The 25,893-nt window shown below is 53.0% G+C and overlaps 8 protein-coding genes across 8 annotated transcripts; 4 read left to right on the top strand and 4 right to left on the bottom strand.

Annotated features, from left to right (window-relative positions):
- Nucleotides 1–1,016: 1,016 nt before the first annotated feature.
- UCRPA7_2103 (putative peptidylprolyl isomerase protein) lies at nucleotides 1,017–1,983 on the top strand (the record flags this gene model as incomplete). Its single annotated transcript, XM_007914678.1, has 5 exons — nucleotides 1,017–1,200; nucleotides 1,340–1,397; nucleotides 1,466–1,507; nucleotides 1,599–1,672; nucleotides 1,757–1,983. 5 exons carry the CDS (start codon nucleotides 1,017–1,019, stop codon nucleotides 1,981–1,983), a joined length of 585 nt encoding a protein of 194 aa, XP_007912869.1.
- Nucleotides 1,984–3,264: 1,281 nt separating this feature from the next.
- Nucleotides 3,265–4,785, top strand: UCRPA7_2102 (putative cation transporter protein; the record flags this gene model as incomplete). Its single annotated transcript, XM_007914677.1, has 2 exons — nucleotides 3,265–3,795; nucleotides 4,120–4,785. The coding sequence occupies 2 exons, from the start codon at nucleotides 3,265–3,267 to the stop codon at nucleotides 4,783–4,785; spliced, it is 1,197 nt and encodes a 398-aa protein (XP_007912868.1).
- Nucleotides 4,786–5,164: 379 nt separating this feature from the next.
- UCRPA7_2101 (putative impb mucb samb family protein) lies at nucleotides 5,165–7,965 on the bottom strand (the record flags this gene model as incomplete). Its single annotated transcript, XM_007914676.1, has 5 exons — nucleotides 5,165–5,352; nucleotides 5,424–5,457; nucleotides 5,962–7,358; nucleotides 7,486–7,762; nucleotides 7,834–7,965. The coding sequence occupies 5 exons, from the start codon at nucleotides 7,963–7,965 to the stop codon at nucleotides 5,165–5,167; spliced, it is 2,028 nt and encodes a 675-aa protein (XP_007912867.1).
- A 375-nt stretch (nucleotides 7,966–8,340) lies between these two features.
- UCRPA7_2100 (putative feruloyl esterase b protein) lies at nucleotides 8,341–9,321 on the bottom strand (the record flags this gene model as incomplete). Its single annotated transcript, XM_007914675.1, has 1 exon — nucleotides 8,341–9,321. The coding sequence occupies one exon, from the start codon at nucleotides 9,319–9,321 to the stop codon at nucleotides 8,341–8,343; it is 981 nt and encodes a 326-aa protein (XP_007912866.1).
- A 1,511-nt stretch (nucleotides 9,322–10,832) lies between these two features.
- UCRPA7_2099 (hypothetical protein) lies at nucleotides 10,833–11,663 on the bottom strand (the record flags this gene model as incomplete). Its single annotated transcript, XM_007914674.1, has 2 exons — nucleotides 10,833–11,378; nucleotides 11,475–11,663. The coding sequence occupies 2 exons, from the start codon at nucleotides 11,661–11,663 to the stop codon at nucleotides 10,833–10,835; spliced, it is 735 nt and encodes a 244-aa protein (XP_007912865.1).
- Nucleotides 11,664–18,139: 6,476 nt separating this feature from the next.
- On the top strand, nucleotides 18,140–20,179 carry UCRPA7_2098 (putative tldc domain containing protein 2 protein; the record flags this gene model as incomplete). The annotated part of the gene is made up of 2 exons (XM_007914673.1): nucleotides 18,140–18,205; nucleotides 18,383–20,179. 2 exons carry the CDS (start codon nucleotides 18,140–18,142, stop codon nucleotides 20,177–20,179), a joined length of 1,863 nt encoding a protein of 620 aa, XP_007912864.1.
- Nucleotides 20,180–20,540: 361 nt separating this feature from the next.
- Nucleotides 20,541–21,345, bottom strand: UCRPA7_2097 (putative mitochondrial hypoxia responsive domain-containing protein; the record flags this gene model as incomplete). The annotated part of the gene is made up of 3 exons (XM_007914672.1): nucleotides 20,541–21,070; nucleotides 21,145–21,215; nucleotides 21,293–21,345. The coding sequence occupies 3 exons, from the start codon at nucleotides 21,343–21,345 to the stop codon at nucleotides 20,541–20,543; spliced, it is 654 nt and encodes a 217-aa protein (XP_007912863.1).
- A 598-nt stretch (nucleotides 21,346–21,943) lies between these two features.
- On the top strand, nucleotides 21,944–23,865 carry UCRPA7_2096 (putative threonine dehydratase protein; the record flags this gene model as incomplete). Its single annotated transcript, XM_007914671.1, has 2 exons — nucleotides 21,944–22,219; nucleotides 22,324–23,865. The coding sequence occupies 2 exons, from the start codon at nucleotides 21,944–21,946 to the stop codon at nucleotides 23,863–23,865; spliced, it is 1,818 nt and encodes a 605-aa protein (XP_007912862.1).
- Between the last annotated feature and the right edge of the window lie 2,028 nt (nucleotides 23,866–25,893).

Genomic DNA, 25,893 nt, shown 5'->3' with positions numbered 1-25,893 from the left:
CGTAGGGATAGGTAGGTATTTGAGGCGTTGCATGGGCCTCGCCAATGAGTACGGGCAGTATTCAAAGCCCTCTTCACCACTTGTTATCAGCCACGAGTTGATAGCACACCCAAATGCACCAATAGATGTGCCGGGAGCTGTGGCTGGTGCATACCTTATTACACAAGTCACTAGGCCCGTGACATCGGTGGCTGCTTTTCTTTGGCTGCCCTGTCTTGCGCAGACGCAGGGACCATCCATCGCCAACAGGCTCATGGATCCCAAGGTGAGTAGGTAAGCGAGGAGCAGCATGAGAATCATGGTCAGAAGTACCTAGGTACTGTACAGGTTGGTTCGTTGCAAGGTGTTTAGACTAAACTGGAATAGTATCGTCAATCCGTAACTTGGTGCTAGAGCAGCAGGTATGATGGGGCTTACACCTGAAAGGGTTCTAACTCATTGCGAACAATACACAATAAGGAATTGATTAATATGTACCCTACAGCAAGGTAGGGGTAACGAGGAGGTTTACAGGTTTGGGGCTGACGAGACTTATGTAAGGTAAGGTGGTGGTGGTTAGGGCGAGCTCCTTGATTGGCCAATGGTCTTGTCAGAGAGGAACGGGAGCTCCCCTGGTCGGCTTTAGCAGTGCTGATCATCCTGGACGGGGAACCAGGAAAGCCATGGAAAAGGCCAGCAAGGCGGACGAGACATCCACATCCCCATCCACATCCACATCCACATCCACATCCACATCCACCATCCCACTCCTCCACCACTTGCTTGGACGTGGACGATACCGATACCAATACCAATCTAATCGTGGACTCACACCACAACTCTACCTACTCTACTCTACTCTACTCTACTCTACGAATACACCACCCCCCTTACCTAGGTAGAGTGTGACAACGACGACGACAACGCCAACTGCAGACGAACGAACAACCCCAGCAAAGCCGTCCCGCCTGTCCGCCCCGCCTCAGCTCTCTCTCCCACCGACCTCTCCCTCCACCACGACCAACCAAAACTCCAAAATGACCCGACTCTTCTTGACCCTCTCGCTCCTGGCCTCCGCCGCCATTGGAGCCCTCGCTGCCGATTCCGACCTGGGCATCGAAGTGACCCTCCCCGTCGAATGTGACCGCAAGACCCAGAGCGGCGACAAGATCTTCGTCCACTACCGTGGCACCCTGACGGACGGCAAGAAGTTCGATGCCAGTGCGTTACGCCCCGTTTCTGTTTGCGCCCTCCCGAGCCATCCAAGCCATACCATGTTATGACATGCTATATTGTCCTGGATGGTTTGCTGTTGCTACTTCAACATAGGGATGCTGACGATGCGGCTATCGCCTTCTAGGCTACGACCGTGGTACACCCTTCAGCTTCAAGCTAGGAGGCGGCCAGGTGATCAAAGGGTTCGTTGATCAATCGATTGCTGTGTCTCGTTCCTCGTTCCTGATCTGACTTAACACTTGTCCTGCAGATGGGATCAAGGCTTGCTTGACATGTGTATCGGAGAGAAGAGGTAAGCCCCGCCCGTCCGCCACCTCGCCTCACCTTCCAGAACACCTGCTCTCGGCGACGTGATGATTCAACCAGCTTACACCTCGCTTCAGGACTCTCACTGTGCCCCCTAATCTAGGCTATGGAAATCGTGGCATGGGTCCCATCCCTGCCGGCTCTACTCTGAGTACGTTCCTCTCACACCCTTTTACACGTCCCCCATCGACCCACAATGAACGCCAGTTGCTTACTTTTCTTGCGCACTGGACAGTATTCGAGACAGAGCTGATGGGTATCGATGGTGTGCCCAAGCCCGAGAAGATCGTGACCAAGGAGACGACAGCCGCCGACAGCCCCAGCTCCACCATCAGTGCTGCCGCTGAGGAAGCCTCGGCGAAGATTGCCGAGAAGATCGCGAGCAAGGTGGGCGAGGCGGCCGATGTGGTCAAGACCCTCATCCAGGACACTGATGACGTGCAGGAGCATAACGAGCTCTGAGCGAGCCGCAGCTCAACCTTTTCCGCCTCTGACAGCACGGGCACATCGGTACGAGCACCCCTCAACAGACCTGATGACACACCAGCCCCGTGCCCTCGCGAGAGTTGCATGGTAATGCCAGTTCTTGGTCCGAATAGAAAATAGATTCTGGCAGCAGTAGAGACTAGGGCGTTGGAGATGCTCGTTTCAAACCAGTGTCTCTGAAATTGAGTCAGTTGGCGATATTGACCATGTATCGTGCAGATGGTGTCGCACAGGTGATATGACGCCCGATATGTACAGCTCTTCACTTCATGTTCATCCGGGTCTCTCTTTATCTCTTATACAAGCCAATTCCCCATATGCCCATCCCAAAAAGCCGCGAGACGTGTTATCCTCTGATCGTCAAATGTCCAACCCGTGCTTACGGTCCTACACAGTAGTAGGACTGATCGTGTACATGCTTTGGGGCTCCTCCCTCGCCCAGCTTCCTTCGGCCCGCTGGCGTCTTTTGTTGTTCAGGCATAGTATAGTATACCATTTGGCAGGCCGCTACAGAACAATTTCGTCGTCCACTTTGCCCGGCCACTCGCTCTGTATTATTGCTCTGTGTATCTACTGTACGAGCAAATCTAGAATCTAGCCGGTGCCTACACTGTCAGATTGGACCACTGACTGTGACCGCTCAACGTTGATCGGCACCCATGATATCGCATATGCAACCAACACATGAGCTAATGTTCTAGTCGTGATAACGGTTATCTGTCTGTGCCCTGCTCCTGGGCGCTGCATTAAGGTTTAATCTGGCACTAATTGCGACTCTTCACCTGGCCCACCCGCGGGGGAGCGCAATTGCCGGTGATGATTCGTCCGGATATTAGCTGGGATCGCTCCCGCCCACGAGGCCGTCAGTAATTTATATTCTACCTGAGTCTAGGGATCCTCCTTTTTCTTTCGGTCTGGGCCCATGTCTGACAACCAACACAGGCAAGACAAGTCATTGCAATTTTCATCTCATCTCGTCCATTGGAGCGAATCAGCGGAATCTGGAGTAGCAGGGTGCGCACGGATAAGTGCAGGCCAAGCTCCTCTCCTCCGGTCTGCCAATCCCTCCCTCCTTACAATAGTCAGCCTCAACGAGGCTAACTAACGAATCCCGTGTATCATCGTCACCATCATCGTCGCCCTCGCCTCTGCGTGCCCGGCCGAAGCCCCGGTCATGCTAGTAACGCGCTTCAGAACTCCTGACCTGCGGCCTCTTGATCCTTGCCGCTCGCCTAACGCATCGGCAGTGGCCGCAGAATGTCCCGTTGGCGGCCGCGCTGGTGGAATGGCTTTGTCGGAGAGCACCCTTGGGTTGCTTCATGTCTGTCACGAGCTCGATCTGCGCTCCCCCCCGTGAACTTTATCACCATCCATTATGCCTACTTCATTGTCGTTTGTCTCGCCGCTTCTGTCGTCTTCTGGGGCTCCTCAAATCCTTCGCGGAGCATCACCTATGTCGACAGCCTGTTCGTCGTTGTCTCGGCCATGACCGAAGCCGGCCTGAACACGGTCAATCTCAGCCAGATGACGACGTGGCAGCAGATCATGCTTTGCCTGCTCATCATGTTGGGAAGCTCCATCTGGGTTTCCATATGGACTGTTGCGGCACGCCTTCACGTGTTCGAACAGCGCTTTGCCGCCATCGTGAAGGCGGAACGCGAAAAGAACAAGCGCCCCATTCCGCTTCTGCAGAGATTCTCAACCTTCCGCAAGTCCGTCACGACACCGGCCGGTGATTCAAAACTCCCCGGAACTGGGACCCGCATGCCTCAGACCATAGCCTCGGATGTGAGTGTGGACGCCAATCTAGACTGCTCGAACGCTTCGCGGGTTGGGCGCCGTCGGACAGCTTCTATGCCGGACTTGGATGGCGTTGCTCAGAGCGTGAACCCAACTTCAGCCGACAACATCTCTCCAACGGAACAGCCACCCTCATCCAGTGGCCATATCTTGTTTGCCGAAGTGGCACGTCCAGGGACAAATGCCGGCGCAACTGCCACGGTAACCTCCGCGGCTTATTTGCCGGAATCTATGCCCGTTCGTAGGCTGAACACCCAAAGAGACGACGACTTCAGTGATGGAAAAATCAGGCCCAGCAGCTGGTATCTACAGAATTTCCTCACCGGCAGGGCCGCCGGTCGCAATGGCCAATTTCACGACCTAACCACGGAGGAGCGCGAGCATCTTGGCGGATGCGAATATCGGGCGCTCAAAGTTTTGGCGGTCATCGTTCCCCTGTATTTCTTCCTGTGGCAGCTCCTGGGCTGCGTAGGACTGGGCGCTTGGATGGCCTACAACCAGCCCAACACCGCGAGAGAAAATGGCATCAACCCCTGGTGGCTAGGCATATTCAATGGAGTTTCTGCGTTCAACAATTCCGGCATGTCCCTCTTGGACGCGAACATGATCCCCTTCCAGAAAGCCTACTATGTCTTGATCACAATGGGGCTAATGATCCTCGCCGGAAACACCGCATACCCATTGTTTTTGCGTCTCATTTTTTGGAGCATGCTGAAAGTGCTGGATCGAACCACAGCCGAGGAGACCCTGGGTGACTTCAAGGAAACGATCAAATTCATTTTGAAATATCCGCGTCGAGTGTATACCAATCTTTTCCCCTCACGACAGACCTGGTGGCTGTGTTTCATGGTCGTCTTGCTGAATTCCATTGACTGGGTCGCTTTCGAACTTCTGAATCTTGGAAACCCAGTGATTGAGGCTATTCCCACCGGCTCCCGTGTTTTGGACGGCCTTTTCCAGGCTTTGGGTACGACCTGACCCTCTCCCCTTGTCATTTGTGCCGGGAGACTCACCTCTCGAGACACGCAGACATGAATGAAGCTAATTGTCTCTAGCCGTCCGTTCCGGTGGCTTCTATGTCGTTCCCATTGCCGAAGTGTATATCGGCCTGCAGGTTCTATATGTAATCATGATGTACATCTCTGTATATCCTGTCGTCATCACAATGCGCCATTCGAATGTGTACGAAGAGCGGAGTCTAGGAATCTACGCTGGCGATGCAACAGCGATGTCTGATCGTAACATTATCCCGTCAGTGCTCCAACACGGCTACAGTGATACCATGACACCTGCCACAATGTCATCTATTCCTCGTAGACTGAGCCGTTCAGACACTGCTCATGAGATTGGCCGCGCTCTACGGACGTTTGCGCCGTGGCATGGCGTCGGAGTACCAGTACCTCGGTCTCGTGAGGTGGAGAGCAGGATATCTTTCATCAGCCAGCAGGTTCACGGCCAGCTGGCTCATGATATCTGGTGGCTGGTCCTCGCGGTGCTCGTCATCACCACCATAGAAACGTCTCACTTCCTTGCCGATCCGGTTCACTATAGCGTGTTCAATGTCGTCTTTGAGGTCGTGTCGGGTTACGGCTGTGTGGGCATTTCCACCGGCGTACCTTTCAATGCCTTCAGTTTTAGCGGTGGGTGGCACTGGCCAAGCAAATTGGTCCTGTGTCTGGTCATGCTTCGGGGAAGGCATCGTGGGTTGCCTGTCGCACTGGATCGCGCTGTACGGCTGCCTGGTGAGCAGCTCCATCAAGACGAGGATGAGGACTTCCGCATTCGGCGCAGCATGACCAGGCCCCGTATCAGTGTGGATGTTTAGACGATGATGACTCCTTGGACGTGGTCATAGTCGTTTACTAACGAGTCGTCGAGTATCTATCTAAACCATATCAATGCGACGGATTGTATGCACAGGATACATCGAACATTTAGTTACAATTTATTGTTGATATTGATAAATATTTTGATAAAGCCAGAGGATTTATTCGCTTTCAGTATGCTATCTATGCCTGAATGTCGGTTCATTGGTCTCGTGAATCTTCAATCTTCTCACTCTACTCTTTTCTTTCAGAAACAGAGCCTTTTCTGTCTGGGATCCGCCGCCGCCGATGGACGGCCTTTCTTCTTCTCGGGTGCAGATTTAGTTACCCGTTTTGGTTCTGGTGTCATCGCACGGCCATGCGGTGCATTATTTGCCTCCATTTGCACAGTCTCCTTGATAGTTTGCCGAGAAAGACAGAGGTCTATATGCTCATTGAACTGCTTCTCGCTAGCTGCTTGTGGCCGAGCACATATAGGACAATCCCACCATTCTTCTGGTTCGGGACTTGAATGCTTCCTAGGGTTGGGCATAATCTCCTTGCCGTGTCTTCTGAAAGGGCTGCCGCCCTCGATCTCCGGGTCCTTATCTAGATCTTGGAGTTCAGCATAGGCGATGTTCAGGGCTTCATCGGCCTCTGGCCACCGTTCCCACTCCTCGTCTTGAAGTGGAGCGCTATCCCAGGGTTCATTCTTTTCTGATGTCCCACCTTGCTCAAGGTCGTTTGATGACGAACGATTCGGTTTCAAACCAAAGAACGCCATGGTGTCTGGCTTCTTAGTGCTAACTAGATGCGTACAGCGTAAACCCATGAGTCTGATCTTCATACCCGGCATTTCCTGCTCCAATTTTGTCAGGATCGGAAGAGCGTAATTGTAGAGATCATCCGCCAGATAGATCGCCTTAGGCGTAACAACCTGCCGGGTGTAGACTTCAAAAGAATGCATCTTGACCTTCAGGACGAGAGTGCGGCCCTTGCATTCCGCCCTGCGCATATCTTTTTCAAGCTCATCGGCCGTCCATCGCAACTTTTCTCTCAATTTCAGGGGATCAGAAATATCACCGAATGTACTCTCCGTCCCGACGCTCTTTCGTTCGTATTCTTCCGCAGGTTGCACGTTTGTCCTTCCCAGCCCCAAATAACAGCGGAGTAAAAATTCGCAGGTCTTCTCTCCAAAAAGGCGGTTGATGTATTGTCTTTCGGGGTAGATGTCACCACATGTCTTTATGCCAACCGCTGCCAACTCTCGCTCCAAGACACGTCCTACGCCGTTGACTTTGCGACACGGAAGGTCCCGCATGAAAGTCAAGATTGCCGCCCGATCATTCGGCAGCACGAACTGGCCGTTGGGTTTGTTCATGTTAGAGCAGATTTTCGCAAGCTTGGCGTTGGCCGCGATCCCCGCTGATACAGTGATATTTGTCTTCTCGTGAATCTCTCTGCGCATTTGCTCAACAGCATCAGCGGCTTCCATGTTGTGTTCGTTGCAATATTCTGTGATATTCAGGTACGCTTCGTCAATACTAGCGCTCTCAAATCGAGGGTCATACTCCGCAAGAACCTCTCTGACCTCTTGCGCCTTCGCAGTGTACTTGTCGAAGTTTAGGCGAAGCAAGACGAGCTCGGGACATAATTTTTTAGCGACAAATCCTGCCATGCCACTGCGACACCCGAACTTTCGGGCGACATAGTTGCACGTCGTCAACACACCACCACCTACAGCGACTAAATTACCAGAGTCAGCATAGAAGACAAAGTTTAGATAGATGCATGATACGCTCAACGACAACGGCATGTGAATGAAATCCTAATCAAACAGGAACGCCCAGAAGCCTCTATAGAAATTTCTTACATGGAACATCTTTCAGTTCTGGGCGGTCAAGCAACTCCACTGCAGCATAGAAAGCATCGCAGTCGATATGGACGATGTGTTGGCTCAGATCCCTGGATAGCTCGAACTGCTCAATGAGGCTGTCGGCTTGTCGAAGCTCACGAGATAGATCAGACTTCTCTAGGGCCTTCTTCTTTGCGAGGATGTTGTCAATCTTGACGGTGAGGATCTTGTCCTTCTCTTCCTCGCGATTGAAGTATTTTGAACCCTTGGAGGCATTGTAAATCACCTCGGAGACCTGGTGTTAAGTCAGAGACCAGGCGTGTGGAAAGGGGCGTTCAGAGGAATACATGCCTTCTTCTGATCGACTGAGTCTTGACCTGCTTTGGTGAGGGATGGACCGAGTAGCGAATACTTCAGCGTCGCATGGGAAGACGGCGGCGCGCGGTCTGTGGGCAGGGGCTTGGAGCTGGTTTCTTGTCCGGACGTCATCTTCGGCATGCGCTAGAACAGATTGTTGTATCTAATGTCATAATCGCGAAGTTCAAACACGTATGCATGGTCGCGCCAGCCTATCTGGCACGAGAACCGATACTCCAAAGGTGATGGATGTCTTTGCCATGGACTTGCAGTTTGCTATCGGCACATTTGAACACGCGACGTGGGGTTCAGCGACTTCGCGAAGCCACGTGATTTGGTGATTAGTCATTTAGCTACTCGTGACTCGAATGGTCGAGTGTCTAAAGATCTCACTTAACAAGGCCCTACAACCCCATTCTCAAAAACACTGTGCTATACACGTCTCATTACACGCCACTCATCGTTAGAGTCTTTCGCTATGAAACAAAATTACAAGTTATATCTGACTCATACTATCTAGGATTTGTTCCATATCTTGCAGCTCCAGCTCTCAGCAATGTCAACATCTCCGATGCCGTTGTATGTAGCCCTCTGTGGATAAGGGCACAACGGTCGCTGCCTTAACACGCCAGAACTGGGCACGGTCTGGTTGATCCATGTTGTAGCAATGAGTTGGTCAACTGGTGTTCCCTTTTCAACCCAATCCATCAGAGCCAGAAGCGCATCATGCTGCGCGTCCTCAAACCCAGGTGTCGAGTACACATCCGTTCCCAAGACGCCTTGTGAGTTGGCACCAGCGAAGTACCATGGCGCCTTCACTGGAGTGCCGGTGACATGCTGCATTCCTGGAACCAAGAAGAAGCGAAACCAGCTCTGCAATTCGTGTTGTCCCCCAAAGGCCTCTGCAACCCGGTCATAGAAGACATTGGAGCTTCTCTGCGCGATCAATGCATCTGCCATTCCATGGTACATGAGGATTTTGGAGTTTCCTTGCTTGACTGCCTTGAGGCGGTCAAAATGATCTGCTGTGCAGTTGCCCGGATCTTCTGCGTCCGCTTTCCAGACTATGTCGTCGGTGTAATCCTTCCACGTCCAGTTAGGATCGTCGAGAAGGAAATATTGAGAGTAACCGTCCCCCAAGGTGGACGGTGCGTCCCCACCCAGGAGAAACGCCCACTGTGCTTCTGAACCGACCTCGAGGCCCGGAAAGGCAAACTTGCCATCCGCATAGTAATCACCATAGATCTTCTCCACAGTCTCGAGCTGCAGACTAGACAGGCATGCAGAGGCATTCGCGCGCTCATTATCGCAATGGAGCACGCTGAGGTCGAGCTGGCAGAGGTCTGGGGCACTCACGATGCCATCAGACACGCCGTCCACAGCATCACACTGGTTGATGACTTCTGCAGCTATCACAGCAAACAGCTGTGGTGGGATGGCTTTTGGGTTAGATTTGGGAAGATTGTAGGTTGCAATCTTGGTTGTCCATGGCTGCATATGACTCGTCCACCAAGCTGGAGCACCAATGAGCAGACCATGAAAAGACTCAGGGCAATACTGTGCTTCTCTCAGCCCCTGACGACCTCCTGTCGATGCCCCAGAGTAGTACGAGTAGGCGATTTGTTTCTGGTAGAAGCTCTCTGTAAGTATCTTGCCAAGAGTCGTTGAACCATGGATAGCACGATATCCAAAGTCGGCCTTCCGACCCGGGTTGTTCAAAGCCCAGGAGACGTCGCCGGACGTCGAATTATGGCCGGTGTCAGTTGAGGCTACAGCAAACCCATACCGGATACCCGCTCCCATATCAAGCCAATTGATTCCGCCCGAGAACCCTCCGTTGCCGACTTGGAGGAATCTAGAATTCCATTCGGTAGGGAGAAATATTCCAAAACGATAGCTTGACTCTGGCGAGGTCGTCACGTTCACAACAACGGCGCACGCTTCTGGTAGATTTGTAGGGTTCCGTGGATAGGCTATGTCCGCAGCTCCTTCGCCGTACGTGCCGCCGGCAGGGACCGAAACGGCCGACAAAACGGCCGCATTCGCCGGGAGCAGATCATTGAAAGCCGTGATGGAGCAAGCCCGAGAGCATGATGCCACAGCCTGCTCAACTGTGGGGAGTAATCCACAGACGAGATTGGAGAGTCTCATGGCAGTGGGAACAGCAAACCAGTCATCGCCAACATGAGGGCAAGTTCCTATTGACATGCTACCTACCAAACCTTGCGATACGACGTTTATGTATACGGTCCACTGGTCTCCGGTTGTTATGAACTTGAATATGAGTTGGCGATCATCCTAGAAACTATAAAGTCCGCTACTATTTGTCGTAGCGGTATGTTCGGCCACAGACATCGGCAGTTCCTCACACTTTCATCAGTAGCCTGTAATGAACAAAGCTATGTTGGCGGCCTAACATCCCTCCCACTAGCACACGTATCAAACTAAGGGCAAGGAGGGCTATTCGACAATATGGTCAAGCCCCTTCATCAAGAGATCGCCACCGTTGCATTCCGTCCTCCTTAGAACGTTCATAGGCCCCAGAGGTACCTTAAGGTCCGAGAAGTCAATTGCAACCATGGGCTCCTCGGCAGCTTCATAGACGTGATGCTGTGCGGGGAGAGAGGGGTTTCAGCGCGGGGAACAGCCCTCTACTTTCTGAAGTCAAGGGGTTTGTGCTCTACTCACCAGGAGCCTACAACTAGACACCGAAGGGTAGACCGTCCAAACAAACAAATAACAACGTACACTGTTGATCTTGTGCACCGGAAATAGTCATCCCAAAATTTATAGTCGATCATGGTGATTAGGGTTCGCCAGTCATGGCTCTATCTAAGCTAGCTAAATCTCCATTGAAGGGGCAAGTAGCCAGTCGCATCGCATTATAATTAGTTACGACGCTCTCGATCAAGCAGTATTCAGACAGTAATAACAACAATGTAATTCTCCCATGTCATATGCGTTCTGAACAGCACCGACTGGAGGGAACTCTCCTTCGCGTGTTTTGCTCATACGCCCGGCCCTTTGCCTCCACGAGCCGGAGCACGTGTGCGAGTGCGTTTGGGGCCGGCACCAGCTGTGGCGTTGGTGGAATCGGCTTCGACGTCGCCTTCATCGGTCGCCTTCCGTTTACGCTTCGCCGCAGCTGGCTTCTGAGTGCCGGTCTGGCTCGCCTGAGCAGCCAATTCCGGAGCCGGAGCCTCATCGTTGACGCCTGCGACGTTTGCGCTCTGTCGCTTCGTGGTTTTGCTAGTCTTGCTAGTCTTGCTAGCCGTCGTACGGCCCAACTTTCCTCCAGGAGCAATGTTGGTTTCCAGGCCTTCGACTTCTGGGGCAGCATTCGTATTCTCAACAGCGGCTTTCTTTCCTTTCGCCCCCTTCTTGGCTGCTCCACCGCCCTTTCCGCCACGTGCCCTAGTTCCAGAAGACCTTGCCAGTTGTGCATTCGGGTCGTAATCGTCATCCTCGCCCATCTCACTAGCTGCTTTCTTTGGCTTTGTATTCGACTTCTTCGCGGTAGTACCCGCCGTTTTCGGGGCTTCCACAGGGCTGGTCTGGAGACTCGGATGAGATGCAACAGTCGTGGCTCGCGGTGCTGGAGTGGGTGTGGTCGGGCTCTGAAGATTCTATCCTGAGCCATGGATACCAACCGTTGTATTACCACTCGACTGTCCCTTCGTTTGCTTCGCTGTAGGCGTTTTCACATTCGTGCCAGTCTGATCAATGTTTTGGCCCATTTGAGAGGCAAGCTCAGAACTAGGCCTAGTAGGAATCTGCCAATCCTGGGCCAACTGTGCCGGACTGCGCGGGTTGAATTGGGACGCATGCATATTGAACATAGGACCTTGTGGGAAAGCAGGGTCCTGCTCGATCGTCGTAGCTCCGAAGCTTGGATACACCCTGGTTTGCATCTGATCTTGCACGAACTGTGCTTGATTCCGAGGGCTTGGGCGAGCTCCACGCTGACTCCAGACCGTGCCATGAACTGGGCAGGACGGAACATTGCAAGGAGATGCACCGCTGACACATGATGGTTCAAGGGTCTCTTGACGCTGACCCATATAGGCAGGACGGTGGCCCTGAGGCATCTGTACTTGAATTGCTTCGGGGATGTGGTTGGCAAAAGCTTGCAACCGAGATGGAGAAGGCATGGCAGGGTTTCTTGCAAGCACTGCTGTAAAGGGCTGCGTAGCCCCTGGCAGTCCTCGTGACGGCTGGATTCGCTGAAAGTGCTCAGATTGAATCTGTTGTTGCATCTGAGATAGTTCGTTGCCTAATTGATCAGTCACAAAACAGTTAGTCTACCAATTTGTTGCTTCTGTTAAATGGTACTAGTATACCTGCAGTAAAACCTAGCTTCTGTTTGGGGGTTCGAGAAGGAGCAGCATGCGGTGGACTAGCTTGGGCAAGCGACATCGATGCCGCTGTGACAGGATTGCCAGTTGGTATTCTGTCATCGCGGCGCACTGTCTTCTTAGCCCCTGATTGAGTCTGGCCTGGATTCAGGCGCTGGTGTCCTGTGACGGGTCCATCAGTCAACGTTCTGAGTCGAGACTGATTGGTGCTAAAACCCATGATCATCGATTGCCGACGTCCATTGTAACGAGGTAAAGTGACTGCAGGACCTAGGCGGATGGGCTGAAGGCCAGGAAATCCCTGTTTCATGCAGCTGTGCACCATGCTGGCAAGTCGGTCACTATTTCTCTCAAGGAACATCAGGTGGCCGTTGCCAAAGATCCCAGCAGACGCAAGTGTGAAGTGTCTCACTTCGACTCCCGCCTGCTCCAGAAAAAGGCAAGTTGCTCTGTCATATGTGCTATGGCAACTCGCGTGTGCTGTGAAGACCGCATGCTTCATCTTCTTGAGGTTAACGAGTTGACGAGGGAAAATTCGTATTGGCTCGTTGCCATCATCTCCTGCGCTGCTACTAGCTCCGGGGTCTTGGAGCAGGAACGATTGATGGCCTCCCTCGGCAGTCACGAGCGCTACGTTAAGAGGGTGTTCATTACTGGTGTCATCAGGATCCAGAGAAAACGACAGATCCGGGTTTGGGGGAGGATCAAATCCAAGAGGAACATCCGAGATTCCATACGGACGTGTGCCCGGGTTATATTCGACTACATCGCCGTAGATGCGTTCGCCATTCTCCTTGAGTTGACACCCAGTTCCAAATGGTGGGCCAGCCGGCTCAACAGCAACGACACCAATTACATGATCTGGCTCAAGGTCAGCGGCGAGCCAGGCGGCGGTTGCTCCGCTCCCTTCGCCTATCAATACCGACGGTCCAATCTTGAGTAGGAGCTGGACGAGAGCATCGCGAGCAAGTACTTGTCGTTCGGGTCGCGCGAAGAATAGTGGGGAGAGGCTTGCATAATAACGGTCAAATACAGGATCTCCTTTCAGACCAGTCTGTCACTGTTGTTAGTAGAAGCCGGCAAGATACTGCTGTGGAGGTCAATAAGCATGATTTCCCAGGGACACTTACACCAGGCCATTGAGAATGTTGCTCTGCAGTTGGCCAGCAACCAACAGATTTCGTGGATGGAGCTGTGAGTTCTCGCTCAACGAAATCAACGGATATACGCGAATAAGGTATGTTTCCTGCCACCTCGTGATCAAGCCATGTCGATCTACCACTCGGCGGTAGGTCAATCAGATAAACCTCATAGCCCCTATTTAGGAAATATGAGGCCCATCCTGGGTTGCCATCCGGTTTCGTTAGCCAAATCTGATAAATTTTAGCTCAGCACTTTTGCCGTCTCAAATATCTCTTCTTTTGGGAAGAGCTTACTTGACTGGTGTGAAAATCTCCATGCACTAGGACGAGCGGTGTATCGCAATGCTTGCGCAAAGGCTCAAGTTTTTCCACGTAGGTTTGGCCGAGCATGCGCATGCCCCTCTTCGTGTCATGATAAGAAAAGCCAATATACGCGCAAGTGCGCCGATAGAATGCCTCGACACCGGGTCGTTGGAGCGACACACCAGACATGAGACCTGCTTGGGAGGACGCCACGCTGCCGTTGCGCCCAGAAATTCCCTGGTGAGTAGAGGGAGCTTCGCCTCTACTAGGAGGCCGTCTGCCCAGTGAGCTTGGTGCATGCTGACTATCTTTGGACGCATTTTGTGGCACGGTATCTGCCTGTGTGGATTGAATAGCTCGAGGCTGTGCCTCGTCGTCATGGCCGTTGTCTCGCTGACGAGCTTCTGCCGTGATTGTTGCACTGTTATGCGGCGCGGCCGATGATGGAGGTATCATTTGAATACTGTTGTTGTCAATGAGTTGATTGGCATCTGAAATGCTGAACGGTTTGTGATTCGAGGCTTGGTCGTGAGATACCTCAAGGGTAGCAAGCTCTGTAGGTCGGTGAGGGTGGTCTATGGTCACATCCGTACCAGCCAAAGTTGCAGGATTGTTCAACTCTTGCCGCATGGTGTTTGAGTTGCGTGCTGCTTCGCTCTGTAAATGGTTTTCAGAGGCAGACTGATGTTCATCCACGAGGTGGTAGTCACCGATCGTCGCTCTGAGCCATTCCTGCTGTGCCTGATCGCTCTCGAACGGCTCGTTTGAGAAATCGAGACTGGCGACGGCTTGATGCGTATTGTTTAGGCTGCTATTGAAGCCACTGTTAGATGCGGTCGTCTCCTCGAAGGGACCCGTAGGTGCATTAAAAATCGGCACAGTGATTCCGGAGACATGATGCGGCCCGGGATTCTCTAGAGCTGGATCAACAGGTACGTCAGGCTCAGGGCCATGTGTTTGGATCCCACCCAGGTCGTGGCGCCCTTCGTGATCTGGTAGATCTCCGCCCGGTCCTTTTGTGTCAGACATTGTAGGCTATGTCTGTGCTCGAGCGCGACTACCTGAAATCGGCGATGATGTGGCCAGCCGGGGCGACGTTGGTAGGCAAAGGGAAGATAAAAGTGGAAGGAGCTTCCTCTCCGTTGGCGGTATGGAGGTTGGAGGCAGATGAAATCCTGGCGCCAAAGGTTTGCGAGAAGAGAAAGAGAGAGACGCGCGGTTGTTGATGAGAGAGACTGAGGCGGTGCCTTCTCAGGCAACGACAACACGGTGTCCGACGCGATGGTCCTCGTTTTGACGCGACTGTCAGCGTTGGGTTTTTCTGAGATTCTTCCCTCAGCGGCCTGTGAGCTGCCTTAAGACTCAGGAAGAAATAGATGGGATAAATATCCTTTTTCTTTTCCTCAAAAGGTGGCGCGCCCCTTAAAGCAATCTCCCGATTCACTTTACCTCCTCTAGTTTGTTTTGAGATGACGAGTCACCGTCTCAACCGGCAGTCTAGTCTACGTGTGAAGAAGGTGTTTAAACATTATCAGTATTTCCTTAATCGTGCTACTTGAATTTTCGCACGTATGAAAATCTCTGAAGCTCTAACACACATCAGACGCAGGTGACTCTTCAGCCTCCATAATGTGAATTCTCGGCAACCCCATATGTTTCCTCCCAGGGGGCAGGAGAATGTCTCCCGCCAACTTCTATCCGAAAGGGTGTCTTTATGTTGAACAACTACATCCCTACTACCACAGCTGCCTTTCCCCTGAGCCACATAACATATATAGGCTTCGAAGATGGTAATAGTATCTGAAAAGCCTTCGGCAATTTGGACTCGATTGTCGCATAACTGATGACATACTATGTTGTCGACTTCCCGAAATAATTCATTAGAGTGTTGGACTGTGTTGACAGAGGCTTGCTGGCCTTGTTCTTTGGGGTTGAGCTCTCAACTTTCTTTCCAATTTCGAGGATCTCTATGAGCTCTTCGAACTCCTTCTTTGGGACAATACCGCCACTGGCCTCTCGATGTCCCCTGGCAAAGGAATCCCCTAGTCTTTGTCGAAGGGTTGGATCCGCCGCCTTGTCAGCAACACCTTTCAAAATCTCAATTATATTGACGGGTGGTTCTCGCGCCCGCGCACTTCGCGGTATCCTACATGAAAAGTTCACCATATCAGGAAGATAGCCTTCATTCGCAACGAGAATAACCTCCAGTTTGGAAGACGATAAATGCCCTGCCCATCTTGTCGCGATCACGGGGTGAATTTGAGCCTCCGAGGCAATGCGAAAGACAGCGATCTTCCCGTCCGCCGAAAATTTCGGTGCTGTATGGGTGCATCTCTCGACTTCTGCATTTACTTCAGCCCTTGCTTCCAGCAAGCTTCGGCTCTTGAGGAGATCTGATGGTGACACCGCTGTCGTGAGCGCGTCCCAGGCTGAGCGTACGTTATATGAGGCGGTTCGCCTGGGAGCGTTGATCAGGGAAACGGCATCGTTCAAAGCTTTCTTGGTATACTTCTTGAAGGTGACCGTCATATCTGGGAATGGCGGCTCCCATTTCAGAGTATTACCCAGATCACCGTGAGTTCCCATTACACAGAGCCAGTCGGCCTCGGCCTCAACGCCGTCATGAAGCTCCCGACAAATCAGATATGTGAGAAGGGACGATGTCGCAACTGGCGGACTGTTACAGGCTGTTACGTGCGAGGCCGCTTCCGGGAAGTCAGTACTCAGTGCATGGTGGTGGTCAATTACGAGTGCTTGGTGCGGCTTCTCAACGACCGGAGGCGACTTCCTCGAGCCTTGGTCCAGCACGAATACATATGCTGGCTCATAGGTGCCCATGGCGGCTCTTTCAACAACGTCGTGGACCGTGTTTCCTTTTTGTACGAGATGACAGGAGATGAGCTCTGCATCTAGACCTAGGAGGATGAGAGTGTTGCGCAATATGGCGCCAGAGGTCAATCCATCTGCATCTTTATCTGGAACAATCAAAGTCTTTGCCTGGGCAGCAACGCTTTATCGTGACAATCGCAGTCAGTGTTTGACACAGTGAGACTGATTTCAGACAATAACACTTACCATTCGAGGATGCGCTCCCTTGCATTCTCGATTTGATCTGCCGGGGCTGGCCAAATGATCTCTCCAGATTCTGTTTTCAACGATGGCGTGAGATGGTATTCTGGGACCACGACCCGCGGTTTCTTGGCTTTTGGTGCCTTTGACGGCGATGCTGCAGCTCGCTTCATCAGGTTGAAATGGCTATATGCCATGCGATTGATTCGTATGATGTCTAGGGTATTGGGCGATCTCCTCCACCTGCTGAGATCAGGCACACATGGCAGAAGACGGGGGATTGCGCCACCACTTGATACGTTACTTGTACGTAGTGTCGTAGTGTAGATCAACCCGCAAGAAGCGTTCATCCAGCCCAGTCTGAGTTGGTATTTGATGGATAGCGGACCTGACCAGGGAGATGACAGGCTGCATCTAGAAGAGCGCTTGGGTTTAGGTAGATGATTACCTTACATACCAAGATATATGGTGACGTCAACGGCGGTACTTTCGTCAGGTGTAGATTATATCAAGGGGCACACGAGACAGATACGATACTCTAGACGCCTTCATGGGCAACCTGGTAAAATTGGGAAATCTTGCTCTCGCATGTTCAGTTGAAGGGAATTGTCTTGTCTGGGAGGACTGGTCCTGAGGCCCGGACAGATGGGCAGGCAGACAATCAGACATACATACACCTACCTAGGTATCTATGCAAGTGGTAATATGTAGCTAATGCCTACCTTAGGTACCCCGGCGCCTTAGCTTCCCTAGGTAGGTAGGACATCTGTTTAAGTTGCCGTGATCATTTCTGAAGAGCCAGTCATGTCTGCAATGGGCTGTGAACTGTGACTAAAGTCACTCAGACCCAGACAGCGTGAGCAAAGTCTACCAAGATTAGGTAGGGAGACGGATATATTGAGGGCCAGGGTGCCTACATACCTAGTAGCATGCGTGTCTAAGCTCTCCATTCGCCACCACTGACTGGTGCTAGCTGTAAGTACATGTCCATACCTAGGTGGGTCCATAGGTACGCAATTAGGCTTTATAAGTTCTATCAGCCATCGTCTACAGCAATAGCAATAGTGCGAAGACTCTTGCTTTAGCAGGTGTTCAATTTCACAGACAGATTGGACAAATTCCTGAACCAAGATGCTTAAGGACTGTCATGTACCTAGGTAGGTAGGTTATGGAGATTGAGTAGTTTAATTGTCTACCTGATGGTACCTGCGGGTGCAAGGCACGCCCTTTCTGCCCCACCAGCGAGACGTACTATGCAGTACACTAATTCATGCCTGGGAGCCAATTTATTGGGTGCAACCATTCCTGGCGTCATACAGGGACCTCTGGTACGTACTATCCCCAGCCTGCTCACCTCGGCCACCAGCACACCCTTGAACATTCAAGCAACCACATCATCCACCACGATGGCATGTCTGGGTTGATTCTCTCCAGAGACGGCTCAGCATGGGACAAGCCCAGTCCGTCGAGCCGCTGGCTCCAAGGAGTCATGAACAGCTCACAAAGGAGTTGGTAAGCTATTGCTATTCCTGTCACCGACGTTCCGTCCGTCCTTCCTGGCCTTCCGCAGATCGCCATACCATCATACCATCTGCGGCTGCCTGCCTCCAGCTAGCAACAGCCCTTCCCACGAGATTCCCTGCGAAGCTCTTACTTTCACTTTTCACTGACACGGCCGTTTTTCCATAGGCCAATAAATTCGCCGAGAAGTGTTTCACCTCTCTCGAGCTGTATTCCCTGAAGGACAACTTCAGGAGCCTTGCCGATGTCGAGCATGATGTTCGCTACCTCAAGGAGGACACCATTGCCCGCTTCCTCGAGATCCCCGACATTCTTCATGCCTCCCCGATTCTTTTCCACATGATGTCCTTCATCGGCGCCTTCCCCTTCTTCCAGGACGCCCCAGCCGTCCTCGGCCTCGAGCAGATGGTCATGGTCATCACCATTGCCACCGAACGCTACAACCGCGTTCTCGCCAATGGCGCAACAGATCGTAGGAAGCTACTCTTCAAGAGCTTGGCCGTCTATGACCGCAAACTGTCCGAGATGCACAAGAAGGAGGAACATGCAGCCGCCGCCGAGGTAAGGGCTCAGGCAGAAGGGGCCGGAGATTCGCAAGCAGCGAGATCATATGCCCCAGGGTTTGCTGTCGACCAAGCAGGCGAGGACGATGTTGACGATGGCGAGTCTGCGGATGACGAGGATGATGACTTGGTGCTGGCCGCCTTCGAGTCGCTGGACTACATTGATGCATTCAAGCAAGCAGGCGTCCAGACCATCCACGGTGCCATGATTCCCGCGGACAATTTTCGTCGTCTCATTATGCTGCTTTTGTTGATCACGCCCCTTCACCCGCAGGAACGACTGTCCCAGTACTCTGGGCGGTGCTCTGGAGCAGAGCTGGAAGGCCTGCGATGGACGGCCGAATGCATTCTCCACGCCTTTGTAGATGCTGAGAAGTCTCCCGGCATCAAGTTTAATCACTTCAATACTATATTACCCGTCTCATTTCCTTTTCTATTCGGAGGCTTCAACGCCCTATTTGAACACTTTCTGTTCTCCAAAAATCTTGACTTTTCAAAGCACAAGGATGACAAGCCTCTTGCCTCAGTGCTGCCCCCGGAGCTTGCCATCCCTTTGCTACAGGAAACAGGCTCGATCATGAACCTCAACGTACTGTCCCAATTGTCCTTCTTTATCCCCGGCTCATCGCTCTTCCGGCGCCTCCGTCTTCTATACTCAGGCGACAATGACGGCTTTTCAATGGGCAGCTTTGAGTCGAAGGTATTCAATTGGAGAGCCCCGACCATCCTGCTCGTCCGTGGGACCAGGATGACAGACGCTGCCCATGGCAGTCAGGATCGCTTCACGGCAACCCTGCCGCCCAAACGTTTTCCTGATGGGAGCAAGTCCGAACAATTGACATTTGGGATTTACGTCAGTCAGCCCTGGCGGCATACCCACAAGGAGTGCTTTGGCGATGTTGATTCCCTTCTCTTCCAGCTGGAGCCAATTCACGATGTCCTGCCCGCCAGCACCCTCAACAGGGACTACGTCTCGTTTGTCAAGCCGTCTTCGAGCAGCACGAATTCTGGCGTTGCTTTCGGCAATCCACTTCCGAAACCGAGTGCTTCCTATCGAAAGTCTGGTCTCACCTCCCTAGGAACTGTTTCCCTTCTGCTGGATTCAAGCTTTGAGTTCGGGGTGTTCACTCACGATTACACATCCCGTGGGGGAGCATTTCAAAACAGTGTGGCGCGCAAGTTCAACTTTCAGGATCGCTTCGAGATCGAGAGCCTTGAGGTATGGGGATGTGGTGGCGACGAAGAGGCAAAAATTCAGGCCGAGCGATGGGCATGGGAGGCCCGAGAAGCCGAGGCGCGACGCAGAGTCAATCTTGGCACAGGAGACATCGAGGCTGATAGGGCATTGCTTGAAATGGCGGGCATCATTGGGGGTAGCAGAAGTGGTGGATCGATGAGCTGAAGAGAGATTACGACGCACACTTCTCGCTCCCAGGAAGACTTATAGTGGGATATTTGAGAAACCTCTGCGAGGCAGTATCAAGAAGCATCGGTTCCATAGCTCACCTGGTGCGCAGAGCTGGGTGCTTAGGCGTTGGACTTTGCATGAGACTATAACATTTGAAGGATGCATAGGATAACGGCGTAGTACACGGATCCATATCATATACATATATCTATACCAGCAAGTGGAGCTCTTCCTAATGACCGACAGACTTCCTCCGGCAGAACGGCCAGTGTGTAATATACAGTGCTATTCCCTTCTCATGTTTTTGCCCTCCTTTACTCCCGACCGTCCGTTGAAATTCGCATCAAGCTGGATTTCACTTCTTTGCGGCATCTGGGTCTGGCGTTTGCCCTTCTTCTTCCTTGGGCTTTCCCCCAAACCAGCCACTGAACATGCTTGTGCCCGTCTTCTGCTCAAAGCTCACCACCTCGTTGCCAATCTGGGAGGTGCCCAGCACCTCCGTCTTTGCGTCCTTCTGTGTCCCTTCCACCTTGTCGTCTGCCTTCCTTGCAGCATCCTTGAAGCCGTCGCGAGCTGCGTTCTCGGCGGCCTTCTTCCTCCTCTTGTCCAGCTTCTCGCGCATGGCCTTGTCCTCCTCGTCACGGGCCTCGAGCTCGCGGATCCAGCGCTGGCGCTTCTCCTCGGCGGTCTGAGCCTCCTGCAGCTTCCACAGCTCGCGCTCCTTGTGGCGCTCGGCACCGAAGTACAGGCCTCCAGCGACCATGGCAGCTACGGTAAAGCCCTGGGCCAACACACGAGCGCGAAACATGCGCTGCACCTGGTTGTGGTCGCCACGGCGCATGGCACGGTAGGCATTGGTGAAGGCGGCAACAGTAAGGAGGCATCCTGAAAAACGGTAACAGACAAGTCAGCCAAGTGGGTTTACCAGAGCGCATGGAAGAACGTCAGGCGCGACATACCAAGTGGAATGAGCGGCTCTCGCTTCACTCGCCGCATCACCTTAGAGAAGCCACTCTCGTTGTAGAAATCACTAGGGTAGCAGAATCAGCACGGGTGCTCGTAGGACTGGCAGCGTTAATTACAGCGGCGAGATTTCGAACAACATACTCATTGTCATCGAAGGATGACGGCAGTGGACGATCGGACAGCGGCCCGGACATTGTTGGTCGTGTGCTTCCGGAGCAGCCCCTCAAGTCGTCTACCGTGTGGTCAGCGTGGTTGATCGATATATGCCCGGAGACGTGTCGCCTGTTGTGTGCAGGTGCGCTATTGAGCAATTGCCGTCGAGTTAAAGCCCCTTTTTAGTGATGATTACCGTCTCCGCGATGCTGTTGCGTCGTCTTGTGTGCACTGTCTCTTACGATGACTTCAGCGCAACTTGTCCATGATGCATGCATGTAAATCGGGCCACTCAAGACAAGGTTTTCGGGCCGTCCGGCAGGCAAAAAGTCGACCGACCGGGGGTGGGTCCAGCACACCGCCCTGGAAGGTGCCTCGAGGGTGCCTTCCCAAGCCCCAAAGGAGGTACCTGGAACCCCGCAATTCAGCGCATTGGAGCAGCCCACCTGGGCTGGGTAGGGGGTCACCCACCCAGGTACGTTAGGCGGGCCACTCAATTCGACGGGTGAGTAACTGCAGGTGAGTGAGTGACTCAACCCCACCAGATTTTTTCCTTATCCGCTGTCCTCGGCCACATCAATTCCTCCCCCAAGAACAAGAAACCACAACGCACGAGGGCACCACCAGCTACAAAACAACATGGCGACGTCTGCCCCTGCAGGCCAGCAGCCGACTGAGCCCCCGATAGTCGCCAATCGCCTGCCCAACGGCGTCAATGGCTCATCATCATCCTCTTCCTCCTCCTCCGCCAACATCAACATCAACATCAACGGCCACCGCCCACACACTCCGAGCCTGAGCGGTCTGTCCTTGACCGAATACAGCGCCAATCCCTCGCCTCCGTCCGAAGACAAGCGCATCCGCATCAAGAAGACGGTTCCCGACGAGTTCCTTCTGCCCACTGGCTATCCCGATGTATGCATATGTATCCTTTGCTCGCTATGTTATGCCATGCTGAGCTTGCTGGTCTTGCCATGGGCATGCCATGTCAATGCCATTTGCTAATCTTACTTTTACAGTACCTCCGCCTCATCCTGACCTCGCGGGTCTACGAAGTCTGCAAGGAAACCTCGTTAAATCAGGCCGTCAATCTCAGCAACCGCCTCGAGTGCAATGTCCTCCTCAAGCGTGAGGATGAGCAGCCCGTCTTCAGCTTCAAGCTGCGCGGCGCCTACAACAAGATGGCCCATCTCGACCAGGCCCAGTCGTGGAAGGGCGTCGTCTGCTGCAGCGCCGGCAACCATGCCCAAGGTGTTGCCTACTCCGCCCGCAAGCTCAAAATCCCCGCCACCATCGTCATGCCCGAGGGCACCCCGAGCATCAAGCATCTGAACGTCTCGCGCATGGGCGGCCATGTCGTCCTCCACGGTCCCGATTTCGACGCTGCCAAGGAAGAGTGCGCCAGGCGAGAGCAGCACGATGGTCTCATCAACATCCCCCCCTTTGACGATCCCTATGTCATCGCTGGCCAGGGCACCATTGGTATGGAGCTGCTGCGCCAGACTAACATCCAGAAGCTCGACGCAATATTCTGCTGTGTGGGGGGCGGCGGCCTGATCGCCGGCATAGGGGTGTACGTGAAGCGCATTGCGCCGCACGTCAAGATTATCGGCGTAGAGACATATGATGCCAATGCCATGGTACAATCACTCGCCAAGGGAGAGCGAGTGGTGCTGAAGGAAGTCGGCTTGTTTGCAGATGGGGCCGCCGTAAAGACGGTCGGTGAGGAGACATTCCGCATATGTCAGGAGGTGGTTGATGAGGTCATCCAAGTGACCACCGACGAGGCCTGCGCTGCCATCAAGGATATATTCGAAGATACTCGCTCCATCGTCGAGCCTGCTGGAGCTCTGGCTGTTGCTGGGCTGAAGAAATGGGTCACCACTCACCCGTCGAGCGACCCGCGGAGGACCTTGGTGGCTATCACCAGCGGTGCAAACATGAACTTTGACCGGCTACGCTTCGTTGCAGAGCGCGCCGAGGTGGGTGCGGGCAAGGAAGTCCTCCTAGCAGCCCACATCCCAGAACGCCCCGGCTCCTTTGCTGAGCTTATCAATGCGATCATGCCGCACTCCGTCACAGAGTTCAGTTATCGCTATGCAAACAACACCGGGGCCAATGTGCTCCTAGGTCTCAGCCTCACGGCACCCGCCTCTCAGCGCTCACATGAGCTGCAGGGCTTGCTGCATCGCATCGAGTCACTCTCGAGTGAGGAAGGTGGCCGATTCTCCGTCACCGACCTTTCAGGCGACGAGCTTGCCAAGAGTCACATTCGCTACCTTGTGGGCGGTATCTCAAATGTGCCCAACGAGAGGGTGTACATGTTCAACTTCCCCGAAAGGCCCGGCGCACTAGACAAGTTCCTTGCGACTCTGCGGCCAAAATATAACATTAGTCTTTTCCAGTACCGCAATGCTGGCGGAGATATCGCCAAGATCCTAGCCGGTATCCTTTGTCCAGACAACGAAGTTGAGGATCTCGAGAAGTACCTAAAGGAGATCGGCTACCCCTGGGTTGACTGCACGCAATCAGAGGTTTTCAGAACTTTCTTGAGAAACTAGTGGATTGGCGTCCTTGTGCGGCTTGAGAAGTTACTGGCGTTTTCCATGTGGATTTATTTCTTTGAGGGCCCATTATTCTACACCCTGTTGGTGTGGTGAAGCCATGCTTGAACAAAACAAAACTAACTTAGAAGAAGATACCTTAACATTAGACTGGGGTTGGGAATCCATAAAAGCCTCTGGAAGCTGCAAAATTTCTAAATCCTTCTGGTTCCTGTTACATTCCTCTTGCCTCGTATACCCGGAACTCCACCGTCTTGCTTATTCCGCCCATATCCCTTTCACGCACATCAGATCCGTTAGACGACCGATCAGCCTCCGACACGGTTGTCTGCTGGTTTCCTTGGCCTTCGATGATGAACTCCTGTGAGCTCCTCCTCGTCTCCGTTCTCCGCTCTGCGGTGATGCGGACGTGGTTAGAGCTCGTAGGCAACGGGAACATAGGAAAGTCGCCCTCGATGTCCTGCGGCCGCACACGCGAACCAGGCGTGTTGTGGGACGATGACTTCATCCCATTGCTATGGTACGAACCGCTACGGCCATCGGTTGCAAAGGCCAGACGTGATGCCAGGATGTCGATGCTGGTTCGTCGATACATTAGCACTTGTTTTGGCTTCAGAGATCTTCGAGGACATGAGATGGATAACTTACAACATCATGACCGGAAACATACATTCTAGTGTATAAGCGAAGCGATCAAGTTGACTTGCAACCGTTGTCGCACTTTGAGCCGTGTCCTGGAAAGAGTACGTGACCGCGCGTGTGACACCAATGACCGCTAGCAATGCCAGACGAATTTCGGTGCTCCTCATGAGATAACTGAAGAGACCGACCTTCAAGGCGGCCTTCATGGAGATCTTTCGCGCCGAGTTGAACTTGTGCAGAAGGAAGAATGAACTGAGGCACTCCACGGCAGCAATGGATGCGAAGTAGCCCACATGAAGGTGGTCAATGAGGGTTTGAAAAGTTTCGGTCTCAGTCATTATGTCCCGGATACGCGTAGCAAGTATGGCCATGCGAAGGCCGAAGATGGTCACCATCAATAGCCAGAACAAAGCCATGAAAATGGTGCGGGCACGATTTCGGAGAACGCGTCTCAGTATCACGTAGCTGTAAAAAGAAAGCCCGGCTTCTTGAATCTACTCGAGGACAACTGTCAGTAAGGCTGGACTGATGAGAGCTGTTACAGCAGGGGCTGTCGGTACCATCCAGGTGATATCAGCGAACCCAGAGGCCACTGCCGTGCTGATAATCGGGTAATCTGCGTAATAAGCATAGTAGCACATGCCATTCGCAATGGCTCCAGCGGCAGACGTGATGATAGGGACGAGGGATATCGGGGAGAATCCTGAAATGCCAACCACGATCAGGCCAAACATAATATTAGACAGCCCGATCGTGCTAAGGATGGCCCAGCTCAGCTCAAAGTATTCAGGCACCGCTGCCGAGGTGGACGACGCCGACCCGTCCATGATGACTGGCTACAACGATGAAGTCTGACGAGTGGTTCCATTGTCACAACATCATGAGCAGTCTCGAGGGCAGCACTTCTTTTAAGTGTTCCCGACCACCAAGTGCCTATGCAGCCTGCCCCGGATTCCGCCTCTCCGTCTATCGGGAATTGAGTTATCGAGCAGAGTGGAGCGGTCATGGCCCCCCTTCACATCCCCATACTCTCCACGGCCCCAACTAATACTGACAACGGCACCTGCAAGCGAACTGACACGTTCTAGACATGCTCAGGCATGATACGACTCCTGGGAGACGACACTGCCGCGGTCCTGATGAGTCCTCGACTTGCTGCCGCTAACACGAATAGTGTCGCAGCTACGCAGCTAGAAGGTCAGCGCCGTTGCATGACTCAACCTGCCCCAAGCCAATTGCTGTTCTCTGAAGAGGCACCAGCGCCTCAGCACGGACTATCAGCTACTCCGTTCTTCAGCGATGGTGCGGAATTGTGGCTGGCGTGGGGCAACGTCGCTGGTTTAGCTGAATTGACGTACAGGGAACACCATGTCTGGACATGGA

The sequence above is a fragment of the Phaeoacremonium minimum genome (genome assembly GCF_000392275.1).
Source record: "Phaeoacremonium minimum UCRPA7 unplaced genomic scaffold PA7_03_scaffold_149, whole genome shotgun sequence".
Lineage (NCBI taxonomy): Eukaryota > Fungi > Ascomycota > Sordariomycetes > Togniniales > Togniniaceae > Phaeoacremonium > Phaeoacremonium minimum.
This window is presented reverse-complemented; position numbering and strand designations above follow the sequence as displayed.